General features: G+C 41.8%; 1 protein-coding gene across 1 annotated transcript in view; it reads right to left on the bottom strand.

Moving 5' to 3' along the window:
- LOC124480219 (metabotropic glutamate receptor 4-like) overlaps positions 1 to 18,918 on the bottom strand; it is a 78,393-nt gene extending 59,475 nt beyond the window's left edge. Inside the window, exon 1 of the mRNA XM_047039324.1 lies at positions 18,388 to 18,918. Coding sequence (XP_046895280.1) covers positions 18,388 to 18,918 — 531 coding nt within the window. The remainder of the gene's footprint in view (positions 1 to 18,387) is intronic.
- Positions 18,919 to 24,409: the final 5,491 nt, after the last annotated feature.

Here is a 24,409-nt window from a genome sequence, read left to right as displayed (position 1 = left end):
TCCCAGATATTTTCTGCACTGAACTGAATCCACCTGGTGGGAGAGGCTCTCTGGTGTAGGACCTCTGAGCAGGTACTTGGCTCCCATTGAGGTCTTTGGATCAACACCCTGTTCCCACTGGTCATGTTGGATGCCCTGATATGCACCAGCCTCCATCCATCTTCCCTCCTCTTGTCCATCTGCTTAGACACTGCAGTCTTGACAGGTATCAGGATGGGCAGAAAGCAAGTCATCCATCCAATTGTACTTTCCATCTGTCTTCCATTCTTCACTGTAAGTATGCCACTAGATCACAAATGTGTGCCTGTCTCTTGAATGTCTTTTCAAACCATCAATCTGAGTCCGAGTTCGAGTCTATTCATATTTGTCAAAACCTGCTCTTGAGTAATTGAGAACTTCTTGTCACTTTCATACACTTTCTCTCTGCGTCTCTGATTCTCAATTCACAATTGTTTCTCTGTGCCTATAACAAGAGAAAACATTACTATTAAATATTTAAACTAGTCACGCAGATATATCCAGCAAAAAAGTGTGAAAACATTATTATTATCATTATTTTCCTTTGCAAGCCTATTTTGAAGTTGTGGAAGTCTTTCGCTGTCTGATCACCATGCTGATTTAAATTCCCAATGTGTCCTGTTACATCGGGGCTCTGTGTCATGGTGCTGTTTATGGGTCTGGTGATACACAGAATCACATCTTCCTGTTGCTGCGAACCCTGAAGTGAAAATAAAGCAGAAAGGAGGATGGTGGCTGCCCTTAATGATATTATGCAGTGCTTACTTGAAATCATTCAGAATAAGTCTTCTTCCAGACAGCCATGTTGTCATGTTGTTTTTTTGTCTTTTGCCACGACAGCAGCAAAGCTATTGATTCAATTGGCATTTAGATACTGCCATGTTTAGTCATCTGTTTGGTTATTTGTGACTTGATTTATTCCTGGTAAACAGGACACTGCGCAGGACCATATTATTATTATTTTTTCAGATCACTGATAAGATGTAACCACAACTAACAATCCCATTGCCTGTCACATAAGAAGTACTTAAAATAGAAACAGATGATAGCTTGCTAGCTGGTTGTTTGCTTGAGTATACCATAGCATTTCAGTCACTGCAAATCCATTTGATAAGCACAGGACGGCTTTGAATTCATTAAAACTTCCTCCATGGATGAAACCAGCTCATTCAGCAAACAGGGCATCCTTTCCTTTTGATTGGATGAACATGTCATTGACAAAGCACCATCCAAACTAAAACACACTGTCTTCTAATCCTAAACCACCTTTCAGTTGACAAGCTGATTCATTCCTCTTCTAAATATTGCTGCTTACAAATTCTAAACATTAAATTTCCACTTTGGAAATATTTATTTGAGCTTTGACGTTAGGAACTCTTACTTGCAGGATTTGTTTAATTGAATGTGACCGCACCAATTAAATGTGTAACTGCACAAAAATATACCATAATTGGAACTTAATTCAGTTTCATTCAAATGTTTTCGTCTTTATTTGGCAGTTGGTCGTAGACGGAATATAATACGAAAGATATCAGTTTATGTCCCACTATAGTTTTATCAACCGGGTTTGAACCAAAAGTGGGGGAAATGTCTCAAAAGGTTCAGATAGTTGACATACGTTGTCTAATGACATACGGTGTTCCTGTACATGTAGCCTTTGCCTAACCCTGGAGACACCAAAGTACCTCCCTGCCTCAGAAGCAGCAGTTACTGACAGGCAGGAGCTGATTGGGTTATCTAAAGCTTAAGACATGGAATAAATGAGAAAAATCCCCTCTGTGGCTCAATAATGAGTGCGGGGGTGTTAAGATAACAATGTTTATGTGCTGCTATCAAATAGAGCTACCCGCCTCTGCTTATTCAACAACATGTATGTGCTGATCGACTGGAAAATAATGAAAGACAGATTACAAGCCAGTGCATGGTATTGGTATGCTTATATCCTACTCGAACATAAAATATGGTATACCGGTAACCATGGTCATTGTATTGGATGCGGTCCTAGACTGCAAACACAGCAAGCTACCACTGTTTATGTAACAATGGTGTGACGATCAGCCAATGACACGAGAAGGGAGACGCAGGAAGGCATATGACTTGTCGTGTTCTAAAGCAGGCTAAGAATACCATGTAGGACGGGTAGAGACTAGAGGAACTGTGAGCTCCTCTCCTGGATGCTTTCACATCTGTTTACCCTGACACATGATCAGATAATGGCATACACTTAGGGAAGGGGGGACAACTTCCCACTCCAGACACGCACCCGGGGAGGGCTGAGAGACCACGCCACAGCCTCCCAGTGCGTGAGAATCCTGGCTATTCCTTAGCTCCTCACCACATCCCACACCTCTGCATTCAGGCAGGTCTATATTTATGAAGAGTGGTTGAACCACAGTTTTTATTTTATTTGATCTCCGACAGGCATCGAACATGGACACAGGGAGCAGAAGAGACCTCCATGAGAAGGCAAGGGTGTTGAGATCACTCTCTAGGCAATGCTTCTAAAAAGTTGTCCTTTTTGTCCTTTTTCTATGTGATCCAGGAGGTCAAGCATCAGCTTTAAAAGCATGACTTATCCAGAGGTACCCTGGGAAGGCAGGAAAAAATTATGGGAAATGGACAGTGGAGTGGCTGCAAATAGAAGGCCAGGTAAAGTAGGCCAAATTCATTTAAGAAACACTACACTGTCTGCGATCCCTAGAGATGAGAAGCCTGGTGATGTCTGATGGATTCTCAGAAACTGGCCTGTTTTCAGAACCATGGGCCAGATAGATGAATCTCCAGGGTGCATCTATCCAGCCAGTTAGCACCACCCAGCCATCACAAAAATCTATCATCACAATACTTACACAGATAACACAACATCAAGGTATAAACCAATGTATAAAACAAGTTATTCCTCCTCAGAAACTTAAATACAGTACATCCAACATGAAGAGCTCCCACACAATTTGCTTTATTTTGACTTGGTCTCAGAACATCTCACATCACCTTGCCAGCTATTCCTCCAGCCCCATACTAAGGCTGTCTGACTTCACCCTCCTTTTACACTCCGAGGTTCATTTATTCGTTGAGCCCAACACCAACCCCTCACTCGACCACAGTGCCAATGGGCGTATCAGCTGCACTCTAACCAACGTGTGAAATGCACAGGGACAAAGGGAGCAGTGGAATATGCAGTTATTTCTCAGGCTTGATATCACTGACACCAGCCCTCTAATCCATTACCCCAGACGCCTACACTGCAGGGGATCTGTAGGCGCCTGATAAACACAAACAGAAACAAAGCCTTAAGACTCTGCCCACATTAATGTTTCCATGCCAATATTTCACCATGTTAGAGGAAGTCGGGAGAGAGCATTCAGCTATATGCAACCTTTTTCTTGGTATGCAATTGTGTTCATTTTGTTTAAGTGGCATACAAACTACAGCAAGTATGTAAATGCTGTACAGGACCATAGTTCTAACACCATACTCTCACTACATTAACAAAGACCTGAGATTGTAAATTATATTGTGTTTTATTGTGCTAAATCTCTCTCTTGTTCCGTCTCTCTCAATTGCTCTATTTCTACATTAACAAAGACCTGAGACTGTAAATTATATTGTGTTTTATTGTGCTCAATCTCTCTCTTGTTCCGTCTCTCTCAATTGCTCTATTTCTATATATTTCTCAGTTTATTTTTCCCTTGCACTCTCACTAAAATGATCCATCTAAGGTTAATTCACTGCACAAAGATTTCAGAAGCTCCGCATTGAATAAAGATGCTAATTATAATCCCACATTATAATTGGTCAGGAGCCATTACTGACAGTCAAAAAAATGGGAAATTGATCATGACTACCACTGAGTAGTGTCTGAAAATGAAGGATGGCAAGCAGGGACATTTTAAAGTTATTCTAGGCTATAAGGGACAACATGTAAGACCCAAATTACATTCAATTCCTCTCAGCATTGGTTAACAGTTTGGACACATTGCTCCTGTCTAATCTGTGCAATGAATGGAAGCAGGTGTCAGAGAAAAGACTGAGTGAAATTTTTACCTGGCCATGTATTATCATCAACTGTATTGGGTTGAAAATAGTTCATTATGAAATGTTTAAATGTTCATATGCATCAAAACAATCAGACTGAATCTTAAAGTGTGCCTTCTGAGCATCAGCATCTATGAAGCCACAGTCATCCAACTAGGAAACACAATGCCACACAGTTCTTAGATTTTTTCATTGACCCTAGAAAAAGTGAGCACTTCAGAGTTCTTTTCTCTCACATTTTCACACTTGTGATTTGAGGTCAAAAAAGCATGCTCACTGATATGTATGGTTATGTTGTTGTGCATAAAACGCGTCACATTGGGTGAGAAAGCCTATTAATTTGCTCCATTCCACATCAGTCTGCAGTGTATCGACTCATGGGAATTCAGTGATTTTCCACAGTGGAGGAAGCGATCATGAGTGGTGTGCAGTTGATGTTGTGGTAGCTTGTGTTTGTATGACACTATGCCTAATGTCCGGTAATGGCTAAGGGAAAAGACGGAGATACTTGGTCCTGTTAAGGATGCTTATCTTCATTTTTTATGCTCAATAACATCTCTTGTAACTGGACAAGTCCCTGACGATTTCAAACAAGCTATTATCAAGCCCCTTCTTAAAAAACCAAACCTGGATCCAGGTTGTCTTAGCAATTACAGGCCCATTTCAAATTTGCCATCTCTCTCCAAAATTTTGGAAAAAGCTGTGGCAAAACAGCTCACTGAGCACCTCTCCTCAAATCAGCTCTATGAACCTCTCCAGTCTGGATTTCGTCTTCACCACAGCACTGAAACTGCATTAGCCAAGGTAGTCAATGATCTATTATTAGCCTCTGACGCGGGCTTTAGCTCTGTCCTTGTTCTTCTAGACCTAAGTGCAGCTTTTGACACTGTAGATCATGAGATTCTCCTGGAACGTATGGAGAACTATGTTGGGATTTCTGGTACTTCACTTCAGTGGTTCAGATCGTATCTATCTGATAGATCACAATATGTCCACTATGATGGTTGCTCATCCAGGAGCTCCATTGTAAAATACGGAGTACCACAGGGTTCAGTTTTAGGCCCTCTGTTATTTTCACTCTATATGTTGCCTTTAGGAAACATAATTAGAAGTTTTGGGGTAGATTTTCACTGCTATGCAGATGATACTCAGCTATACATGTCTATAAAGCCGGGAGAATTTCCACATGCTATGGAAACCTGTGTTTCCGGGTTGAAAACTTGGATGACTGCAAATTTCCTTCTTCTTAATTCGGATAAAACCGAGGTTCAAATTTTTGGTCCGAAAAAACACCGAAATAATTTATCCCATCTAACCTTAGACTTAGACAGCGTCAAAGTATCTCAAAGCCAGCTGGTAAAAAATCTGGGAGTCACAATGGACCCAGACCTTTCATTTGAGTACCATATTAAGCAAATCACCAGAACAGCATTTTTCCATCTACGTAATATTGCCAAAATACGAAAATTCCTCTCAAAGGATGATGCTGAAAAACTAATACATGCTTTTGTTACGTCCCGATTGGACTACTGCAATGTGTTGTTCTCTGGCCTCCCAATTACCTACCTAAAAAACTTACAGCGGGTGCAAAATGCTGCTGCTAGACTATTGACTAAAACTAGAAAGTTTGATCATATAACATCGACTCTTATCTCTTTACACTGGCTCCCTATCCAAGCCAGAGCTGATTTCAAAGTTCTACTACTAACTTACAAATCTCTGCATGGATTGGCACCACTGTACCTCTCCGGTCTCCTTGCACCCTATTGCCCCGCAAGGTCTCTAAGATCTCAAAATGCCGGCTATCTGGTAATACCCAAAGTTAAGAAAAAAACTGCTGGAGGTAGGGCGTTCTCATATAGAGCACCTCTTCTTTGGAACAAATTACCCATCTCAATTAAGGAAGCTGATACTGTCTCGACATTTAAAACTAGATTAAAAACGTTCTTGTTTAGTCAATTCTATGATTGTTAAAGGGAAGTATGTGTGTACTTTCTATGTAAACCTGGGATGTGTGCTTGCCTATGTGTGTATCACATGTAACTTTTAAATTTTAATTATAGCTTATGTTCACATTGCCCAGCTAGATGTTACAAATAAAGTAAACCTGTTACTGTATATTGTTAGTATTATTATTATTATAGTTCCGTTGCTGTATATTGTTACTGTTATAGTTTTTATTACTAGTTGGAGACAACGGGGGACTGGCTGTTTTCATCCTTATTCGTATAAGTATAACCTACTTTAGAGTTCTTTCCCCTGGAACAGATTTCATGTTCCAACTGAGGGGGGCTGTCGTTGTTTTGGTGTGTGGGGCTGCATCAAATACCCTTTTTGCTCTGTTAAATTGCTGCACTAGTCCACACTTGACCGGTGGGGATCTCATTCTATTTTGACTGTAACTGTTAGCTGCTCCTGGCATTCTCTAATCCCTGCTCTCCTCTCTGTCCCCCCCCCACACATTCCCTGTGGTGTGGGGGGTTTGAGCTGTCAGGACCTGCTTGGTCGTCGGTCTGCCAACGCTGAACCAGGTCGTCACCCGGAATCCAGTCTCCATGACGGCCAACAGCGAGTTTCCCGGTCCCATCCAACGTCTATAAAGCCGAACAATGGATTTTGGTGTTTCAAAACCCATTGACACTGTATGACTATGTTTAGCTTGTGTTCTGCTCCTCTCTCTTACCAACCGTCTCTGGAGGAGGGGATCCCTCTCTGAATTGCTCCTCCCAAGGTTTCTTCCATTTTTTCTCCCGGTGGGAGTTTTTCTGGGAGTTTTTCCTTGTCTTCCTTGAGGGTTTAGGTTGGTTGAGGGGCAGTTCTATGGGCGCATGTGAAGCCCTCTGTGACATGCTTGCGTGTAAAAAGGGCTATACAAATAAATTTGATTTGATTTGATTTGATCTCATTGCTGAATGGCTGACGATTGTTTCACCCAGGGGTAAATGTACTGTATATGCACAAGGAGCAAGTTTGCATGTGGTAGCAGTAAATCGTTACCAACCAGAAGGCTTCTGAACCCACTTCCTGCATTTGTATTTATCATTCTGGAAGGATTGGCATATGTGTACATTTGCCTTTACACTGATATATTTCAAACATCATGAAAGCCCCATTTTGCCACTGATAGTATCTAGGTTACTGTAATGGAGGCATCACTTGATGTGGCTTGGTGTCCTTAACCAGTAGGCTCCGGGGTGGTTCTGTTTCATTACTGTCAGGCATTCTCCTTAATCCAAAGGAAAATTAAAGTGCTATTAGACTGTTTAGCAGCAATTTGTGGTGTTTTTTGCTAATGAGAGCACAACTCATATTTTACTTTCGAGTTGTCCTGTTTCCTAACAGCCCCATCAACAGCCTTTTGTTTCTCATGATCACATTTAACCTTCAGTTTACACTTAATGTGCATCATGTTTTATAAACCCAGCATTTGATTTGAGCATTTTATTGAGGCAGAAAATGGATGACGTTTTATGTAAGGAGTGAATGCAAACCATCTTTTGTAGACTTACTGACTTGCTATGTAATTTGTGAGGTAAAGGTTTGGTTAAAACATTCAGTAACGAGGCTTGTCCATTCTGGTCTGTTCTATCCACAGCACCATCCTATTGAATCCCATTGAGTACAATATGGTCAGAGCAAAATGAGACTGACAAATGCAAAGCAACATTAAATAATTCAATCCACTCTACAGACCATTCATCCGCCCCTGCTTTGAAAGCTTCTGACAGCACTATTGATCTGTGTTCTTTGGCTGCACCCAACCAGATGTGTTTGGAATCACTGGTATTGGATGGTCAAATTTGTATGAAGAAAACCAGAGTATGATGTGGTTGTTTTGATTCTGACCACTTAGCCAGTGACATTTGTATCTAGAAAGCATAGATGTCAATAGCTGACAAAAGTACTTAAATTACCCTAAAATGGAAGAACAGCCCAACTTTTGTTGTTTAGATTTTTCAAAAGATGGTATTAGTCCAGTCCATTAGAAATCTAGAATTACCTGTCTCCTAAAAGTTTGAGCTGTCCACTATATTCACTAAAAGATTTAAATCCACCTTTGGTGGCCTTCAAACACTTCCAGGAGACTGACTACCATCATTTAGTTGTTGTTGCTATGCTCAGACCCAGGGACTATGAATTCCACAGTACCTATACTGGCCCTCATCAACAGAATGCAAAGTCACTCTGCTCAATCCCATAATAGAAAATAGTTAAATATTTTATTTGTATAGCTTAACTTGCAGAAAAGCGAAAGTAGGCTAGTAAAAAGCGCCTGTAGCACATTGAAATGTGTTCTAGTTGAGAGCGAGTCGACAGAGTTGTGAAAACCCGTAGTCTCTCACTCAGAATTACACTGAGCTACCTAACATCTCTAAGCCATGCAGACAGTTTGGCTCTGTGTTTCTGTCTAGCTTTCCCTTATGTTTCTTGAGACTGATGCACACAGACAGCCCACTTCTCAATGTCTAAGCAAAGCAGGCTTTTTACCTGTGCAGATCTCTCAAGTTCAGAATCTGTCTGTAAGCAAAATGAAACTAATAGCATTGAACTCACAAAAAAGTGTTTAACATGAAAACAATTGATAACCACATCTTGTCAGATTCCAGATCTTGTCAAATCTTGTCTTTCAGGTTTATTTCCTATGTACATTTGTCCCTCCCTATTAACATAAGGAATCCTAAAATGATGACATTACCTTACTGATGATATACATGCAAATCCAATCTAAGACCATGTAACCAAACCACAACTATCCACAGCCAATTCTAAATCATTCAATATTACTTTCACTGTATCCAAGACCACATAAATTAGCTGCATTTTGGTTGGAGTACTGACATGTGTCTTATAACATTACCACCTCCCTATGAACAGGGACAAGAGCTACTGCATTTCATTGCTCAGTAAAATAAGGACACTGTTTTTGCATCAATATCTTGTGTTTTTGCTGATGATAAAAAACATTAACATAGTTACATAAATCAATATCTTATTGTTTGGCGATTAAATTGCAACAGAAAACATTCAATGAGCTTTGTATGAGGAGTCTGCATTGACCTTGCCCTCAAACTTGCTTGCTTGTTTTTACATTTTTCACTACTTCTACTGTGTAGAACAGGTTTTGGGCTGATGTTCATTTTCTTAGGTTTAAGTGTGAGAATCAATGAAGGTGCGGAGGATGTGAGTATGCTCAGCCAATGATATGGAGCACACACTCATGTTTGTGTTTGCCTCTGGCTGCCAGCCCCATGGAAGGCGTCAGTGTCAGGATCTGATGCCTCCATTTAGACTCAGTAATTGATTAACTGTGAGAAGAGTACACAGGCAGGTAATGTATTCAGTGAGTCAATGCTTGTGCCCCTTACACCAGCACGCCACAGCTGTAATTGGTTTGTATAGGAACACCAGACGGATGTTCTCAAATAGGAGACAAGTGAGTGGCTGTTAAGATCTGTCTTGTTAAGAGATGCCGTTTTTCTGAGTTCACATCTATTGGAGGTGAAGCATGGTCTTAGTCATGTCTAGTTATTTACAAAGGCCATAGCTTAACATGCCTCTGATTACAAAGAATGCACAGCTATAGTCATAGTGGACTAACCAAGTCGAATAAAAAGTTGTCTCAGTGTGACATTGTGCTTTGAAACAGTCAACTGAGAGAGTAGAGAAACAAATTAGTAATGTACACCCTGTGCTCCAAAAGAACATCTAAGACGTGCTAAGGACATCGGGGATTTGTAAAGCAACGTGTGACAGCCTCTGGACTAACTCACTGTTCCTACAACAAAAGCACTTGTCTATTAATGAGAGTTCTACCAAGAAAAGTAAATGGAGGGAAGATTTCATAACTTCAACATGAAAAATTCTAAGTTTATTTGATAAATATGTATTTTCCACAAGAGATTAAAAAGCATTGCTGAGTGAGGGTTGATTTTCAATCACCTGACCTGTAGTCGCACAAAGAAAAATCATCCTGTTTAAAGCTTTCTGTACACTGAACTACTTTTAAAAATATTCAAATATTCATTTATAAACTGTTCTAAACAACGTTCTGAATGTACAATGAGCTAAGGTATAGGATGACCTCTGGGTAATGAGAACATCTGACTCATCATCAGTTGTGGCTCTGCTTGCCTCTAAACCTTTCTTAAACATTAATGCAATGTCCTCTGATGTGATTGAGAACTAAAATCAAGCCGGAAGGTAAGGACCCACAATAAGCATGTCTCAGTGCCAACATCATCTCATTGTGACGAGCTCTCTAATCTGCTTTTCAAAATATGTCCATTGTGAATTATGACAATCACTTTTGCCATCTTGAAAGTTTAGTTGCTCTCTCCTCTGCAGACACTATTGTCAGTCATTTGACTTACACCTTCAAATGTTCAGACAAACTGAATAATACAAAGACAGTGATTACAGCTCTCTGTCTTGGCAACATAAAAAAAACATTATATGCTACTTTGGATCACATCAAAGAGGCTCTTGCATGACCAGATGATGTACAATTCTAGCTCTCAGATGTCGTTTTGAGTAGCCTCTTCAAATGCCACCTTCTTCTGAAAGAGCACTGCACCAAAGACTAAAGTGTTTTTTTTGTGTGTTATGTATTTTCATTTCCATCTACGGTACCTACAATTTGTTAGAAAAATCACGTACATTAAAACACATTTCTATTATCACATATCTTGCAATTCAGATAAAGCTGATAATGCAGATGAGAGTTATTTGATACTTCATCAAGTTGTAGATGTAGAAATCCTCTTACAAAACAAATCAAGCAGGACTAATCTCACAGAAAACATGTATGAGGAAATTTAACACAGGTGGCAGACCATAGTGGCAATTTTTACAGCAATTTTGTTGTGGAAACATATAAACATTGTTTACGTTCAGATTTTATTTATTGCATTTCTGGATAGGCACTGAATAATGCCTTGGTATGACTTGGAATCTGGATCAATTTTGAATCCATCTTTCTTTGAGATATCCTCCATCTGCGATCTTCTCTCTACACAATATTTGGCATTGCATTAATTGCAATCCACAATTATAGGTCGGAAAAAACATTGATCTGCTATGTTGTATATTATCATTCAATAATTCAATACCCTACTATCATTCAATTAAACTTCATAGGATAGTAAACCTAGGGTCAAACCAAAGAGAGGTAGTTTTCCAAAACAACACCTGTAAACTTCAGGTGTCTTATATTATGACGGGAAAACAAGATTGTTGGACCGGTTGCAGTGATTTACATGTAACAGACCCTCATGTTACATTTCAATTAGAACACTGTGCATGTTTAGGACAGCTGTCCGGGACGCTGTCTGTGGGAGTGAGTCTGAGGACAGGTGGGCTTTGGTCAGAGGAGAGAAGAGCAACGTTGGCCAGAGGGGACCAGACCTCCAGGCCCCACGTCAGCCTGAAATATTAAATCACTAAAGCTAAGGATCTGCAGTGTCCTTGTAGATGACCTCAGATCTCCTGGGATGACACATCCAGCCTGCTCCACCTGCCTGGGAAGACCTATCCAAGACTTCTGCAGAGGGCCAGAGAATAAAAGAGTCTCCGGGCTCCAGAAGCAGAGGAAAAGAAAAAAGAAAATTGACCGACTCACAGGTGAAAAGTCCTGCTTTTTGTCGTCCCCGCAGGGAATGGTGTTAACCTGAAGTGGATTCCATTATTATGGGACCAGGTGTATACAGAGACCATACCGGTCTCCTGGCCATTCCGGAGAGTGTCAACCTGTACACAACCAATCTGACTGCGAATGCATTTCATTGGTAGCCACATAAAAATGTTTTGACCCTTTATTACTTGACTTTCAGATGCTTCTCTGTCATATGAAGCAAGGAAGAGTGGTTTCTAAATGAAATAAACCACCCCAGGACAACCAACAAAGTGTCAATACCAAACACAAAACGTGTTTTCCCAACAAAGAGATTTCACGCATGATCCAAAAGCATCAAAGTACGATTTAGCATCTTTACTCTAGATATGAGCAGTGGTAATTACTCTGTCGCTGGGAAAACAGCTAAGGGTCATCATGTTCAGGGTCAAACATTTAAATATCACAATCAAGAATGGGATTCCACATTTTCAAGTGGATGGGGGTATCTTCATGATTTACTGGTTGAGTTTGTTTATTGTGCTACAATTTACTGCTGTTGTTGTTCCCCATTTAATTACTTGAGTATTGAACACTGAGCATTTTAAACTGGGTGATGTTCTAGTTTGGTGATAGGAACAGTGTGGACACCTTGACACTGGAGACTTTCACAATATTCATAAAAATGTGGTCTGTTTTCCAAAAACAACATGTTGGTGTATTTATCTCAATTTAACCGTCATCGTTTCAACCTTGTGAAATCAATATCACTATGGTCCAGCTTTCCAGTAACTTTAAACACAAGCTTTCAACCAAAGAGGGAAGGGGGGAGGGTGAAACAGGAAACAAAGTATGCTGTCACCATAGCCTACAGCCTCAAGGTCAATAACCAAAAAGGAGTTCAATCTAAGAGGTGTGTGTTTGTATGTGAGGGGTCTTCAAAGCTTGATTGTTTAATGATTGTTAGGTTTCAGGGGTAGACAGTGATGGAGGTGAGAGCCAGGCTCAGGTCTCTGCTCTGTGAGAGGATTTCTTATGGCCTTCTTTTGTTTTACAGAGAAAGTGAGGTATACAGAAGATAATTAGCCAGTAAATGACAATTGATCCTCCTCTTTCTGCTGGTAATGTGCAAGTGTACAAATGTGCACATGTTATTTGTGTCTGTCCCAAGAAATATTTTTAGCTGCAATATGAGGTAAAGTCTAAAACTTCAGCAATACCACATACCTTTCTGTGATAATTGCATTTGTATGAGCTGTGTTCAAGTTTGCATTAAAATAAATCCATCATGTGAAGAAAATATTTTGAGGGCACCAAATTAGATTTTTTACATCAATGCGGACTGATGGAGAATCGTGACTGCCTCAGGGGAAAACCCATAGTGGGAATTCCTTTGTGTAATGCATGCGTGACTCATCAAGGGATGCTACTTAGTTTGCTTGTGAGTTGGAAGATGTCCAAACATCTTGACCTGCAGGAGGCCATCTCTCTGTCAATGCTAGAAGGTGGGCAGAGGATATGGGTTGGCTCAGGGCTGACAGAAACTCTGCAGCACATAGTGTAATCAAAACTAACATTGCATATCCACATCCAGTACTGAAATACTTGATTACTTCTGGGTCATTTCATCGTATAGTCGGAAGCTGTACACATGTACATAAATTAAGTAGCATTACATCACCGATTTTCGAAGATATTATCACTCTGATGTCACTTTGTATCTTCATTTAATCTGATTTACATTTTCATTTAGTCATTTAGCAGACGCTCTTATCCAGAGCGACTTATAGTAAGTACAGGGACATTCCCCCAAGGCAAGTAGGATGAAGTGCCTTGCCCAAGGAAACAATATAATTGACCTGGCCAGGAATCGAACCAGCAACCTTCTGATTGCTAGCCCAATTACCTAACCGCTCAGCCACCTGACTCCCTACGATTCATCTCCCAAAATCAATTATGTAATTCTTCTATTGATTCATTCAAATGTATTTCACCCTTTAAGGGCAGTCAGCTTTATCTGTGTGACACCACCATTCCTCCATTCTGAAACTAGAAATCTGTGTGAACTTTTAGACTACACAACTCCAGACAGCAGGACAGCTAAGGTTGCTTTGGATGACATGGAGATTGTGCTGGGGAGACAGCTGCAAGCCTCTAATCCCAAGGCCTTTTCATGGGAACGGTGCAATCACTGTGCTCTTTTTTCCCTGGATTCTGTTTTGGAGATGTGACTGTTTAAAAGCTTTCAGGAAAGGATTTGGGGAGTACTAGTGAAACACCTGAGCTCACGAAGATTAGAAGACTGGGACTAGACGGTTGACAGCCACCAGACAGAAACAGGCAGGACCTTAAATCGCGTCAGACTAAGGATTTTTCTATGATTGTCATGTGAATCTTGTTACAATAAATACAGATCATACAAGTTATGAAATACAGTGTGTAACTATAAAAATATGCAGCACTTTAATTTTTGCTAGCACACTCTTGTTGTATATGTTAGTAAAACAATGCTGAGAAAATGACGGAAGTCAGTAAAGGGTTAAAACTTGTCTAAATTGTCGATAGTCTGCTGTTGAATTCAGGGATTTGACTTCCATATAGATGATAAACATGTCAGGTGGTTAGGGACTCAACCAGGTTGTCAAAGAAAATCAAATTTGCTCCTATAAAAAAGTACAGACCCACCTAATGAAAGCGTGCCCTTTTGAAAAGGCTTTCTCCCATAATTCTCTGTAGCATTCTCTCTCCAGACCTACAATGGTACACTAATTAAATGCCATAAAATAGTCTCCGCACAGCGTACAGAGCACAGAGGGAGACCACCACACCATGGTCCTCTGACACCAAGCCGGGTGATTACCAGCTGCTGGTTCAGCCTCCTGCAAAGGGATTTGCTCATACTTGAGGCAGGGGACAAGGAGCAGGAATAACAGGCCAGTTTCTGGGCATCCTTCCCTCGCTCCTGTACTGGGAATTGACCACCGGGGCCAGGGTTGGCTAAGTGACTTGAGTCGGAACTGATCCTGAACTAAAGGAGCTGCTCCGGTGTGGTCAGAGCTGTGGCGGTGGTAACTGCAGCGCTGAACAGGAAGAAAGACAGCTGCATGGATTCAGTACACCCGATTGTAAAAGAATGTTTGAGTGGCAGGGATAGAACCAGAGAAAAACCACTGGGCTGTGAACACAAGAAAACAATTTTCTGTTGCGAAAGCTTTTTGAGGCGTTTATTCGCTTTTCTTTCCTTGTTTGTGTTGCTTTGAAAGTCACAGGGCGAGGGGAGACTTGCATGGGATTTATTGGACTTGGATGGGCAGGGGAACGGGTGGCTTGAATTACCTGATGTAGTATGGCTACACCAAATTACACTTAGTGGAGAATGGGAGTCCACTTAGTCAGAATCAATTCTCCTGCCCAGGACTCTCTCCTCGATTACCAGCGAGCTCCAGAGCTGAGGATCCGTGAAGGTGACAGGGCATACCTTGGGAGGAGGGCTGTCTGAGGGTGATAAAGAGAGGCACTAGCCTGTGAGGTACTGTATCTACAGAGAGTGTAGCAACTAGTAATCCTGCTCACTGGTGAAGTAAAACCCTTCAAGCTTATATAGGATTAGAGGAGATAAACAAGCCAAGGGTATTTAATACACAATTTCAATATCTATATGCATTTAAATAAGATAAATTTCCCTGTTTAGTTCATAAATATGACAGAAACAATCCTTTAAAAATGTCTAAATATATTTGTATTTATTGTTCAGGTTTTGATGCATTCTGTATGAACAATGGCTCCACTGATAATGCAATGAAAGCACTGGCTTTCTCAACATGCTGAGATGCTTAGAGGAGAGCAAGGGAGAGTGCCTGAGGGCCTCTGTCTCTAATGAGGGAAGAGATAGGAGGCTATGAGGTCTCTCTGCTTCACAGACAGCCCAACAGACATCTAGTTAACCCTCCCCCTATACCTCTACACACAGTGGCTGACTGCAGTCTATTCTCAGATCTCTTCTCCTCTCCTCCTCTGCTCTCCTTCTCTCTGTGCAGTACAGGTCCAGCCTTCCTCCTCCACTGACACCAGACCTAGTCAGACACTTAGGCTGTCCATGGTTGCCTGATGACTGAACCTGAATCGCTGTGGCTGCCAAGTCATCCCTTTTTTAGCCTGAAAACGCATCGTCTCAGCAAGTAAACAGTGGGTGGCCCACCTTCTCCACAATACCTGTCCACACACAATGCAGTGATACTCCTCAAACTAGTGAGAGGAGCTAAGAGGAGGGATGTATCTAAGACACAATCAAAATCCAGAGTTCTAATTACAACCAGCTATGAAAGACTAATCAAACACAGTGTGTAGTCACAACCAGCCCACTGCTAATTATCCCAAGCACTAGCGCACTTTGCTCCTGCTTATGTAGCAGTAAAAAGATGGAACCAATGAGAACATCACAGGGCTGGAGCATGGGCCAGTCAGGAGGCAGTGTAAAGGGGGTGCTTTCAAACCTGCCTCCCCAGGCGGAAATTACATAATGCTGTGGTAAAATATTCATGGTGCACCATAGGGACGGAATCCTGCTTGCTCTTGAGTGCTGAGTAAACACTTTACTCTTAGCCGCTCTAAGACTTTGTGAGGAGGATACGTAAAAGAGTAGAAAGAACAGTCTATTAACCACAAACTCTGGCCTGAAAACAATGGGTCATTACCTGAAGGAACTGTGTAACCGGATGTAAACAAAAAGTGTTGAAAATGAAAATGGGATTGTGGGTCTTTAACTCAATCTGACAGCTCCCTAAAAACCAGCAGGTGACCAGCCCATGGCTCAGGTTTTCTGCACCTGTACTACATGACTGCACATTTACTATAGCACTGGTTCAGAAAGACAATCTCTGAAGGTCTGATACTTTGATGACATCTCCATCATGACACAAGCCAAGAGCAGGTTCTATCCCCACCAACTAAAATGATAAAGAAGGACATCAGGTCAGACTCTTGAAGTCGTTAGAGACAAGTCTCAGTGGTAACTTCACCTTCACTAATGAAGAGGAGCTCTACAGCGAGATTGATGTGGGGCTAATGATGGAGAAGTGTGCTAGCACAGCCAGGCCAACCTGCTGCTTGAGGAGGGCAGAGGCAGGAGTAATTACATCCTTACAACAGGCACAGAGTACTACCTGCTACAGCAACTAAGGGATTCCTTTTGGCCCTTGTTGATGTTTGAGATCTGGGTGCATCTTCATGGGAAAGTCAAATGATAAACTGATCTCAAACATGTACTTATCAGAACACTGTAGCCACGGCATCCGTGGTGCGTAGATAGCTTTCACAGTGGCTTGAGGCAGGCTTTCATTCAGCTCAAACACAGTGCAAATACAACGCTTTGTGCAGCAGGAGATTACTTGGCCACTGAGGTGACCTGAGAGGTAAGAACCCTGATCATACAGTCTAAAGCCACCAGCTTATGCTCTACATGCCCTCTACAGTATGTATTGTCATAACTGGCTCAGAAGAACATATACATACAGCACCATTGATCTGGTTTTCTGACACAAAACCTGCAGTCACCGAATATGCATTTTATAAAAGATTTTGCCGATATTTTCATATTATACAATTATTTAAAATAAGTGTTCATATTTCAACTTCAGAAATCACTGGTCCACTGGTTAAGGCCGGAATGATTTGTAGATAAAAATAGGTAATCAATTCTCTCAGTCAGCCTCTAATTTCAATAATTAAATACATATCCAGATACATGTTTTAACAGTCCATGTGCCTGCCATCTGCCTGTTGGTGTGCTGACAGCATCAGACAGGCATCATGAAAGCTCTGTCAGGTTCTGTTAATGTTTTGTTTGCAAATGTGCACATTTTGTTTGCATTCAATGAGCATAGGGCAGATGCTCATTTTATCTTTGATATGACTACTGTGCAAGCTCCAGTGCTCATATGCATGGCTTCCTGGAATTAATTAGAGAAAAGCCTTGCTAAGGACTCTTGGCAAATGAATGTCATTAGTGATAGAAGCTCTGAACTAATGACAAGCCTCTGTTCTCAGGACAGTGAAAAATACATGTGAATTAACTGTGACTAATCCACCTGAGACCAATAAAACACTCAATTGAAAGTACACATCTAGGATGTAGCTGATCTGTAAATTTGCACTACTGCACTGTACTCCATTTAGGTTAGATTAGTTTATAGGGTTGTAACAGGTTTTTTTTTTTTTTTTTTTTTTTTTTTGTATTAGGGTTAGTATAGCGTACTATTTATTGTTATCTGTAATTTAGGAAGTTTTAGTGTTAGGGTTAGTATAGTCGTTTATTTATTGCTATCTGTATATTTAGGAAGTTCACTTATCTAAGCTCAGCATAGATGTAAATTTGTTCTGTGTACTTATATGTTATGTTATGCCAAGTGCTTGCGTTGTCTTGTCTTAAGAATTTCAGTGCCCAGTCTAACCTTGTGTTGCTCTGTGCACCTGACAAATAAAAGACTTGAACTTGAACTTGAACTAGCTTTGATGCATTGACGTTTCAACTTAATCAGAATGGACATTTCTATGTTTACAGCAATATTTTCCAACATATTTAGTAGAAAATGCCTACTTGGAACATGTATGCCTATTTCCTTAAAGTAGATGTATCAATGATTCAGGCAATGGCGTGATCTCAGTCATAATACTCAGGTCCTCCCACAGCCCCCACAGTCAGGGCCCTTCAACCAACAAGCTCTTACCCTGAAGAGGCGCAGGATGTTGGCCACCATGATGGACACTGAGCTGGCAGATGCCCCAATAACACCCACCACCCTCTCAGGCTTGGTGATGATGGGTGGTCCTCCACTCAGACACTTGATGTCTGTCCCATCCTTCTCAATGAGAGCCTGGACGAAGGTGAGCGACTGCTCAAGGGCATGGGTGTCTCTGGAGCAGGTGTCCAGGATTCTGGCTCCCAGGGTGATGTTGGGGAGCAGCTCGTGGTCGTTGTTGATGCGATCCAAGGCAAAGAGCATGGCCTCCAGTCTGTGGATGCCTTTCTCCTTCTTCAGCTCCCCACAGGCCTTGCCATCATTGCCCCTGGCATGCACTGGGAACAGACCACCCAGAGAAATGTCTCCATCTATGCGGATGGAGTTGAGGTGTGTGTGCCCTGGTATTTTGGGCTTGGCAGCTGAGGCCACCATGATCCAGCACACCAGAAACAGCAGCCAATAGGGCCCTCTTCTGTGAGAACCAGCCCATGAATTCCCACAACTTCCTTGAGTCATAGTGGAAGGCTGAACTCACATTCAAGTAAGTTGATGCCTTTGAAAAAAAAAAAAAAAATGTCCTCAAGGTTAACCACAATGGTCTTTAGAGCACAGAAGTCCTCAGAAGTCTCTTCTGTCTCAGCTCTGACTTCAGTAATAATAATTAGTTTTCCCTCTATGTCTATCTGTTCTCCTTGGTGGTTGTTGAGAGGAGATGGTGTACAGCTATTAAACAGTGTTGTGTGAGGCAGACAAGGGTCTGTGGAAAGCCATCTCAGGAGGCATTAGGAAGAACAAAGGTGGGAAATAATCCTCTCCTCCCCTTCCCAGCTGTGAGGACTGTGTGGAGCTTCCCTCCAACCCCTGGAGCAGGCAGAAATGACCGAGTCAGCCTGAGCAGCCTTGCATGGCATCCGTTGGCTCCTCAACACTCCTGAAAGATAAAAAGGAGAGGATGAGACAAACAGAAAACAGTGGACACAGCGAGTTTTTGTTTTAGAGTGAGAAACAGGCCCTCAGATGACATGGGGTTTTATTAATCTGATCAACAACAGATTTGTCCCAGTGTGTGCAGCTCTGAAGGGGTTTGCTCCGTATTAGTTTCTCTGCACTGTTCCTATTACCTTGGCTCCATATCAATTGTCGTTAACTCCCACACACAGCTTTTAAAGTCAGTGAATGGGAAATGTGCCGTTCATACTCTTTATGAGAGGCAGTGGCATGTTTCTCCAGCTTCCATGCATATATTCAGAGCCACATCAACATTGGTTGGGTCACTCCTTCCATCTGAATTTGATCCCACACATTCAAGTCGAAATAAATCACAAAACCCAATACTGCTAAGGAGAAATACATTTTCTATTTCACACCGAGCTTCAGTTGCTTTCAGAACACTATTATGAATTATTCCTATATGCCCAGAGCATAACTGATTCACTGCTACCCAGCACACTTCTGTAGCCAGCTTCACAACCACACACTGCTCTTCATGTGGAAACTCTCCAGAGTGTTTTAATGTTACGAAACGTCTTGGGTTATGAAATATCCTTACTTAAATGAATAGCACCGTCTCACATTAACCGGTAAAGGAATAATACATTGTGTGATATATTAACACATATTCTTGGACCATAGTTTACTTAAACTAAATTCTTGACTCCTTACCCGTCAACCACCTGAAACTAGCACATTGTCACTTTGTCACTGTGTCACCTATTTGTGAGTCCCTTTGTTTGTCAGTGTGTGTGTGTGTGTGTGTGTGTGTGTGTGTGTGTGTGTGTGTGTGTGTGTGTGTGTCTGTGTCTGTGTGTGTGTGTGTGTGTGTCTGTATGTGTGTGTGTGTGTATGTGTGTGTGTCTGCTGGCAAGACTGTTGTCCCCCACAGCATGCTCTCTTCTTCCACTGTGCCAGACTAATAGAGTGGTGGATCTGTGCCCAGTGGGAGAAGTCAGCAGCTGAGTCTGACTCTCTCTCTCTCTCTTTCTTAGCTCTCTATTTCCTTCACTCTTTCTTTCTCTCTCTCTCTATCCCCTGTTTCTGTTTTTTCTATTTGCTTCCAACTTCCTCTCTTTCTCGATTGACTGCCCCATGTACGGTGTTCATTTTAGAACATCCTCAGATCTCAGACTCCAGGTGTCAGACTCAAACGAAAAGGCGTCAAGTCTCAGGCCAAAAGTCGTCTGACTCAGGCGAAACGGCTTCAGTCTCAGAAAAACCTCTGTCATTCTCAGACAAAACGCTCTCAAACCAAACGCCATCATTCTCAGACAAAACGCTCTCAAACTAAACGGCGTCATTCTCAGACAAAACGCTCTCAAACCAAACGCCATCATTCTCAGACAAAACGCTCTCAAACTAAACGGCGTCATTCTCAGACAAAACGCTATCAAACCAAACACCATCATTCTCAGACAAAACGCCCTTAAACTAAAAGGCGTCATTCTCAGACAAAACGCCCTCAAACTTAACTTTGTCTGAATTCTTTTGTCAAAGCTAGCTAGATGAGGGAGCTGTTGACTAGCTTTCTGAATTAGCTAAAGTAGCATCTTTTAAAGTGAATACCATGGTGTTGTTTCTGTTAACTGGTAGCCTACAGCACGAAAACGTACTTTTGATATAATACGAAATAGTTGTTTTCTGTTAGTTCTTTGTACTGGCGGAACAGTTGTTCAGATCGTCGCGCCGCGTGTTGATGACGTTTATGATTCTTTAGCAAAGTTTGTTTGTAGTATCCATGGCAACCAGAGGACTACACATGGGTTTACTGTACACGAGTGAACTAGCTTGCAGAAAACAACTATTTTGTATTATATCAGCTACCAGTTAACAGACACAACACGAAGTGTTGTTCCATATGGTATTCACTTTAAAAGTTGCTACTTTAGCTAATTCAGAAAGCTAGTCAGCTCCTTCATCTTTGACAAAAAAATGTATGACAAAGTTTAGTTTGAGGGCGTTTTGTCTGAGAATGACGCCGTTTAGTTTGAGGGCGTTTTGTCTGAGAATGATGTCGTTTGGTTTGAGAGCGTTTTGTCTGAGAATGATGGCGTTTGGTTTGAGAGCGTTTTGTCTGAAAATGACAGAGGTTATTCTGAGACTGAAGCCGTTTCGCCTGAGTCTGACGACTTTTGGTCTGAGACTTGACGCCTTTTCGTTTGAGTCTGACACTTGAGTCTGAGATCTGAGGATGTCCTAAAATGAACACCGTACCCATGCTTAGACAATCCTCCCATCAGTGTTCTCCTCTTTGCATCTTCACGGGCATTCCCATACATCGACCCTTGTCTAGCCACTTGGCCGACAAAGGATGATGAGGCTCTTTGGAAATTAGACTTCCTACTGGTCATGTATGTTTAGGTTAACCAAGCAATTTACAACGCAGCACTGTTACTGTAATCCGGAGATGGTTAACATTGATGTGTGGTGTGTTATCGCCACTGTGTTCTGGCTTATAAAGTACTGCTTTCCTCAAGCTTTGCTGTTTCCAGCTACATGCTGCATTTTGAAGAAATCTGCTGGAAAACAGAAATGCACTGAGACTTGCCATGTTGCCATGCCTTGTGAATAATAGACAGTGCTGCAGTCTGCAGACACGTGCATTTCTGCTTCTTTTATTATGGCCATCAAATAATAAAGATGCCCTGCATCAGTGACTGTAGTGGCCTGCTTTGTGCTGGGTTCTTCCATCTCTGTTGGGAACCCCAAAAAAGATATTTGTATTGCCAAGCTAAGATCATCCTCCTAAAACACAGCATTCATAATGTAGGAGAGTCTACAAGCTGAAGGAAAAACTCATCCAGGGTGAGGGGCTGAAAGTGAAGGAGTGTGAGTGTTTGGGAGGGGGGTTACAACGGATCAAGCCTTTGTATAGGAGAAAGAGAGATGAAGGATGTGAAACAGATGCCAAGGCTCCGTGGAGTCCAGGCTTGGTAAAGCACTCGGCCCACAACTGCATGAGAAGATCCTCTAAAAGGGTGTGGAAGAAAAAGGGTCCCTATTCTGCACAAACAAAGAAATGCGTCTCTCTTAAATACTTTGTCCTCCGTGTTTCAGCGCTAGCCAATGCATCAGTTCGGTGGCACAGAAACAGAATACTGTATCAATACGAAGGAATATGTTTGTCTCTTTACTCTCTTTTAACAGTTTTTTTATCTCAGATAACGATCAAAGAATGGCCATTCATTAACTCAGTAAAGGGCAAGCCAAATGTTTACTGTGCAGTAACATTTTGCTTCCACATCGTTAAGATAACGAAGATAATAAAGTTGTGAGATAGGTAATTAAATTGGATCACTCAACAAATCAGGTACTTCAGTGCCGGAACATGCTCTAACGAAATGACAGACAAGCGAGTCTGAACTACCTGATGGCCACAGGGCAGGAAAACGCCCCTTATGTCTCTTAAGAATGACCTCCCTTTGCATATTGCTCATCCTAAATGAATCAGTAGCATTTAGATTGTTTAGTTCCTTCATGGATGATGTTAGGACCAGTGGTCTGTGGTCTGTGTCTCTCTGTGTTTCTCCCTCACCCAGCTTAGAGAGCCATGCCTAGCCAGTGTCCTTCTCTGTCAGCCCCTGAGACAAGACTCACAAGGTGGCTGCTGTACCAGATGTTGAGTCCCGGGACCCAGATGGGGAGAATAGATAAACATCAGCTGTCGGCAGGGAGTAGGCAGTAAGGGAAACTACTGAACCGACTGCAACTGTGCTCACACTGACTCACAGAGGTGGGACTCCAGAGCATCCCTCATCGCATTCAGCCTTCTTTCCTTTCATCCCCAGGCCTCAGCACGTATGGACTCCTACTGGGCTCATGGCAGGTGTCTCTGGTTCACTTTTTCTTACATGACACTTACTGCAATAATTTAGCTACAGTGTATGAAAGAGTGTGGTCACAATGTGGAGCACACTGATACACAACATCATTCTCCCTATTTTCACTCATATTCTGCAAATTATCAAATTACAAATTACACATCAGCCATTTTTTTGTGCCATCAGATTGTTTGTGCCATTATGATCCCTGGTGTTAACAGGGGCCCAAATAGGATACATTGGCTGAAAAAGGCCCATTGCACACAATGCAGTTTGACTAGGATAAGGAGCGTAATAGGGACTCTAGTCAATTTCACATCTCTCTACAATGCCTCCTAATGCCATCCCTGTGCTAATAGGGCCGTCAGAATGAGGCTGGGCAGCCATGCGTCTGACAGTGATGTCCTAATCCGACAGGAGACTGCTGTTTAGCCGTTATGCTTCATCAGCGGAGATACTTAGGTCCCAAATGGCCAATAGGATCACAGAAGGGAGTGGAGATATGTAATTCTCACCATACACACAACTGGGTCATAACAAAACACAACAAGCAGAACATTTCTTGTAAATACAAACATGTGCATCCTCTATTGCAGGTTGGACTGATACTTGTTCTCTTTTGGCATTATGTGTTTGTGCGTGTGAGTGTGAGTGTGTGTGTGCGTGTGTGAGAGAGAGAGAGAGAGAGAGAGAGAGAGAGAGAGAGAGAGAGAGAGAGAGAGAGAGAGAGAGAGAGAGAGAGAGAGAGAATGCAGCGGGTCAAGAGCACTGTGTACAAGATTTCGACAACACTCCTGCATGTTTGCAAAAGGCCAGCATTATGAGCAAAAACAGTTGTACATGGTCTGTGTTATTTAGCTTAGTGGAGGGGTGCTTTCAGCCCTTTATTTTTGTGCTATGTTTCAATGCATTGTCAAACTCCACAGATTGCTATAAATCATATACTTCTGATGAGACACCAAATAATATTAATCCAGCTGTTGCAGCCAGAATGTTGTTACCTAACAGATATTTATCTATTATGAATGAATCTCTGCCGGAGGGATGAACTGAAATGTAACACACTGAGTATTCTTTTAGGAATGTGAGGCAAGGACCAAAATGATACACGCATGCAATCCATGGATGTGAATATGGGTAAGAATCAATGTATTTGTTTCTTGCACAATAAACCAGAGTCTAGGTAGGGAGGA

Source organism: Hypomesus transpacificus, chromosome 18, assembly GCF_021917145.1.
Source record: "Hypomesus transpacificus isolate Combined female chromosome 18, fHypTra1, whole genome shotgun sequence".
Lineage (NCBI taxonomy): Eukaryota > Metazoa > Chordata > Actinopteri > Osmeriformes > Osmeridae > Hypomesus > Hypomesus transpacificus.
Note: the sequence above shows the minus strand (reverse complement) of the source record. Positions and strands in the feature narration are given on the sequence as shown.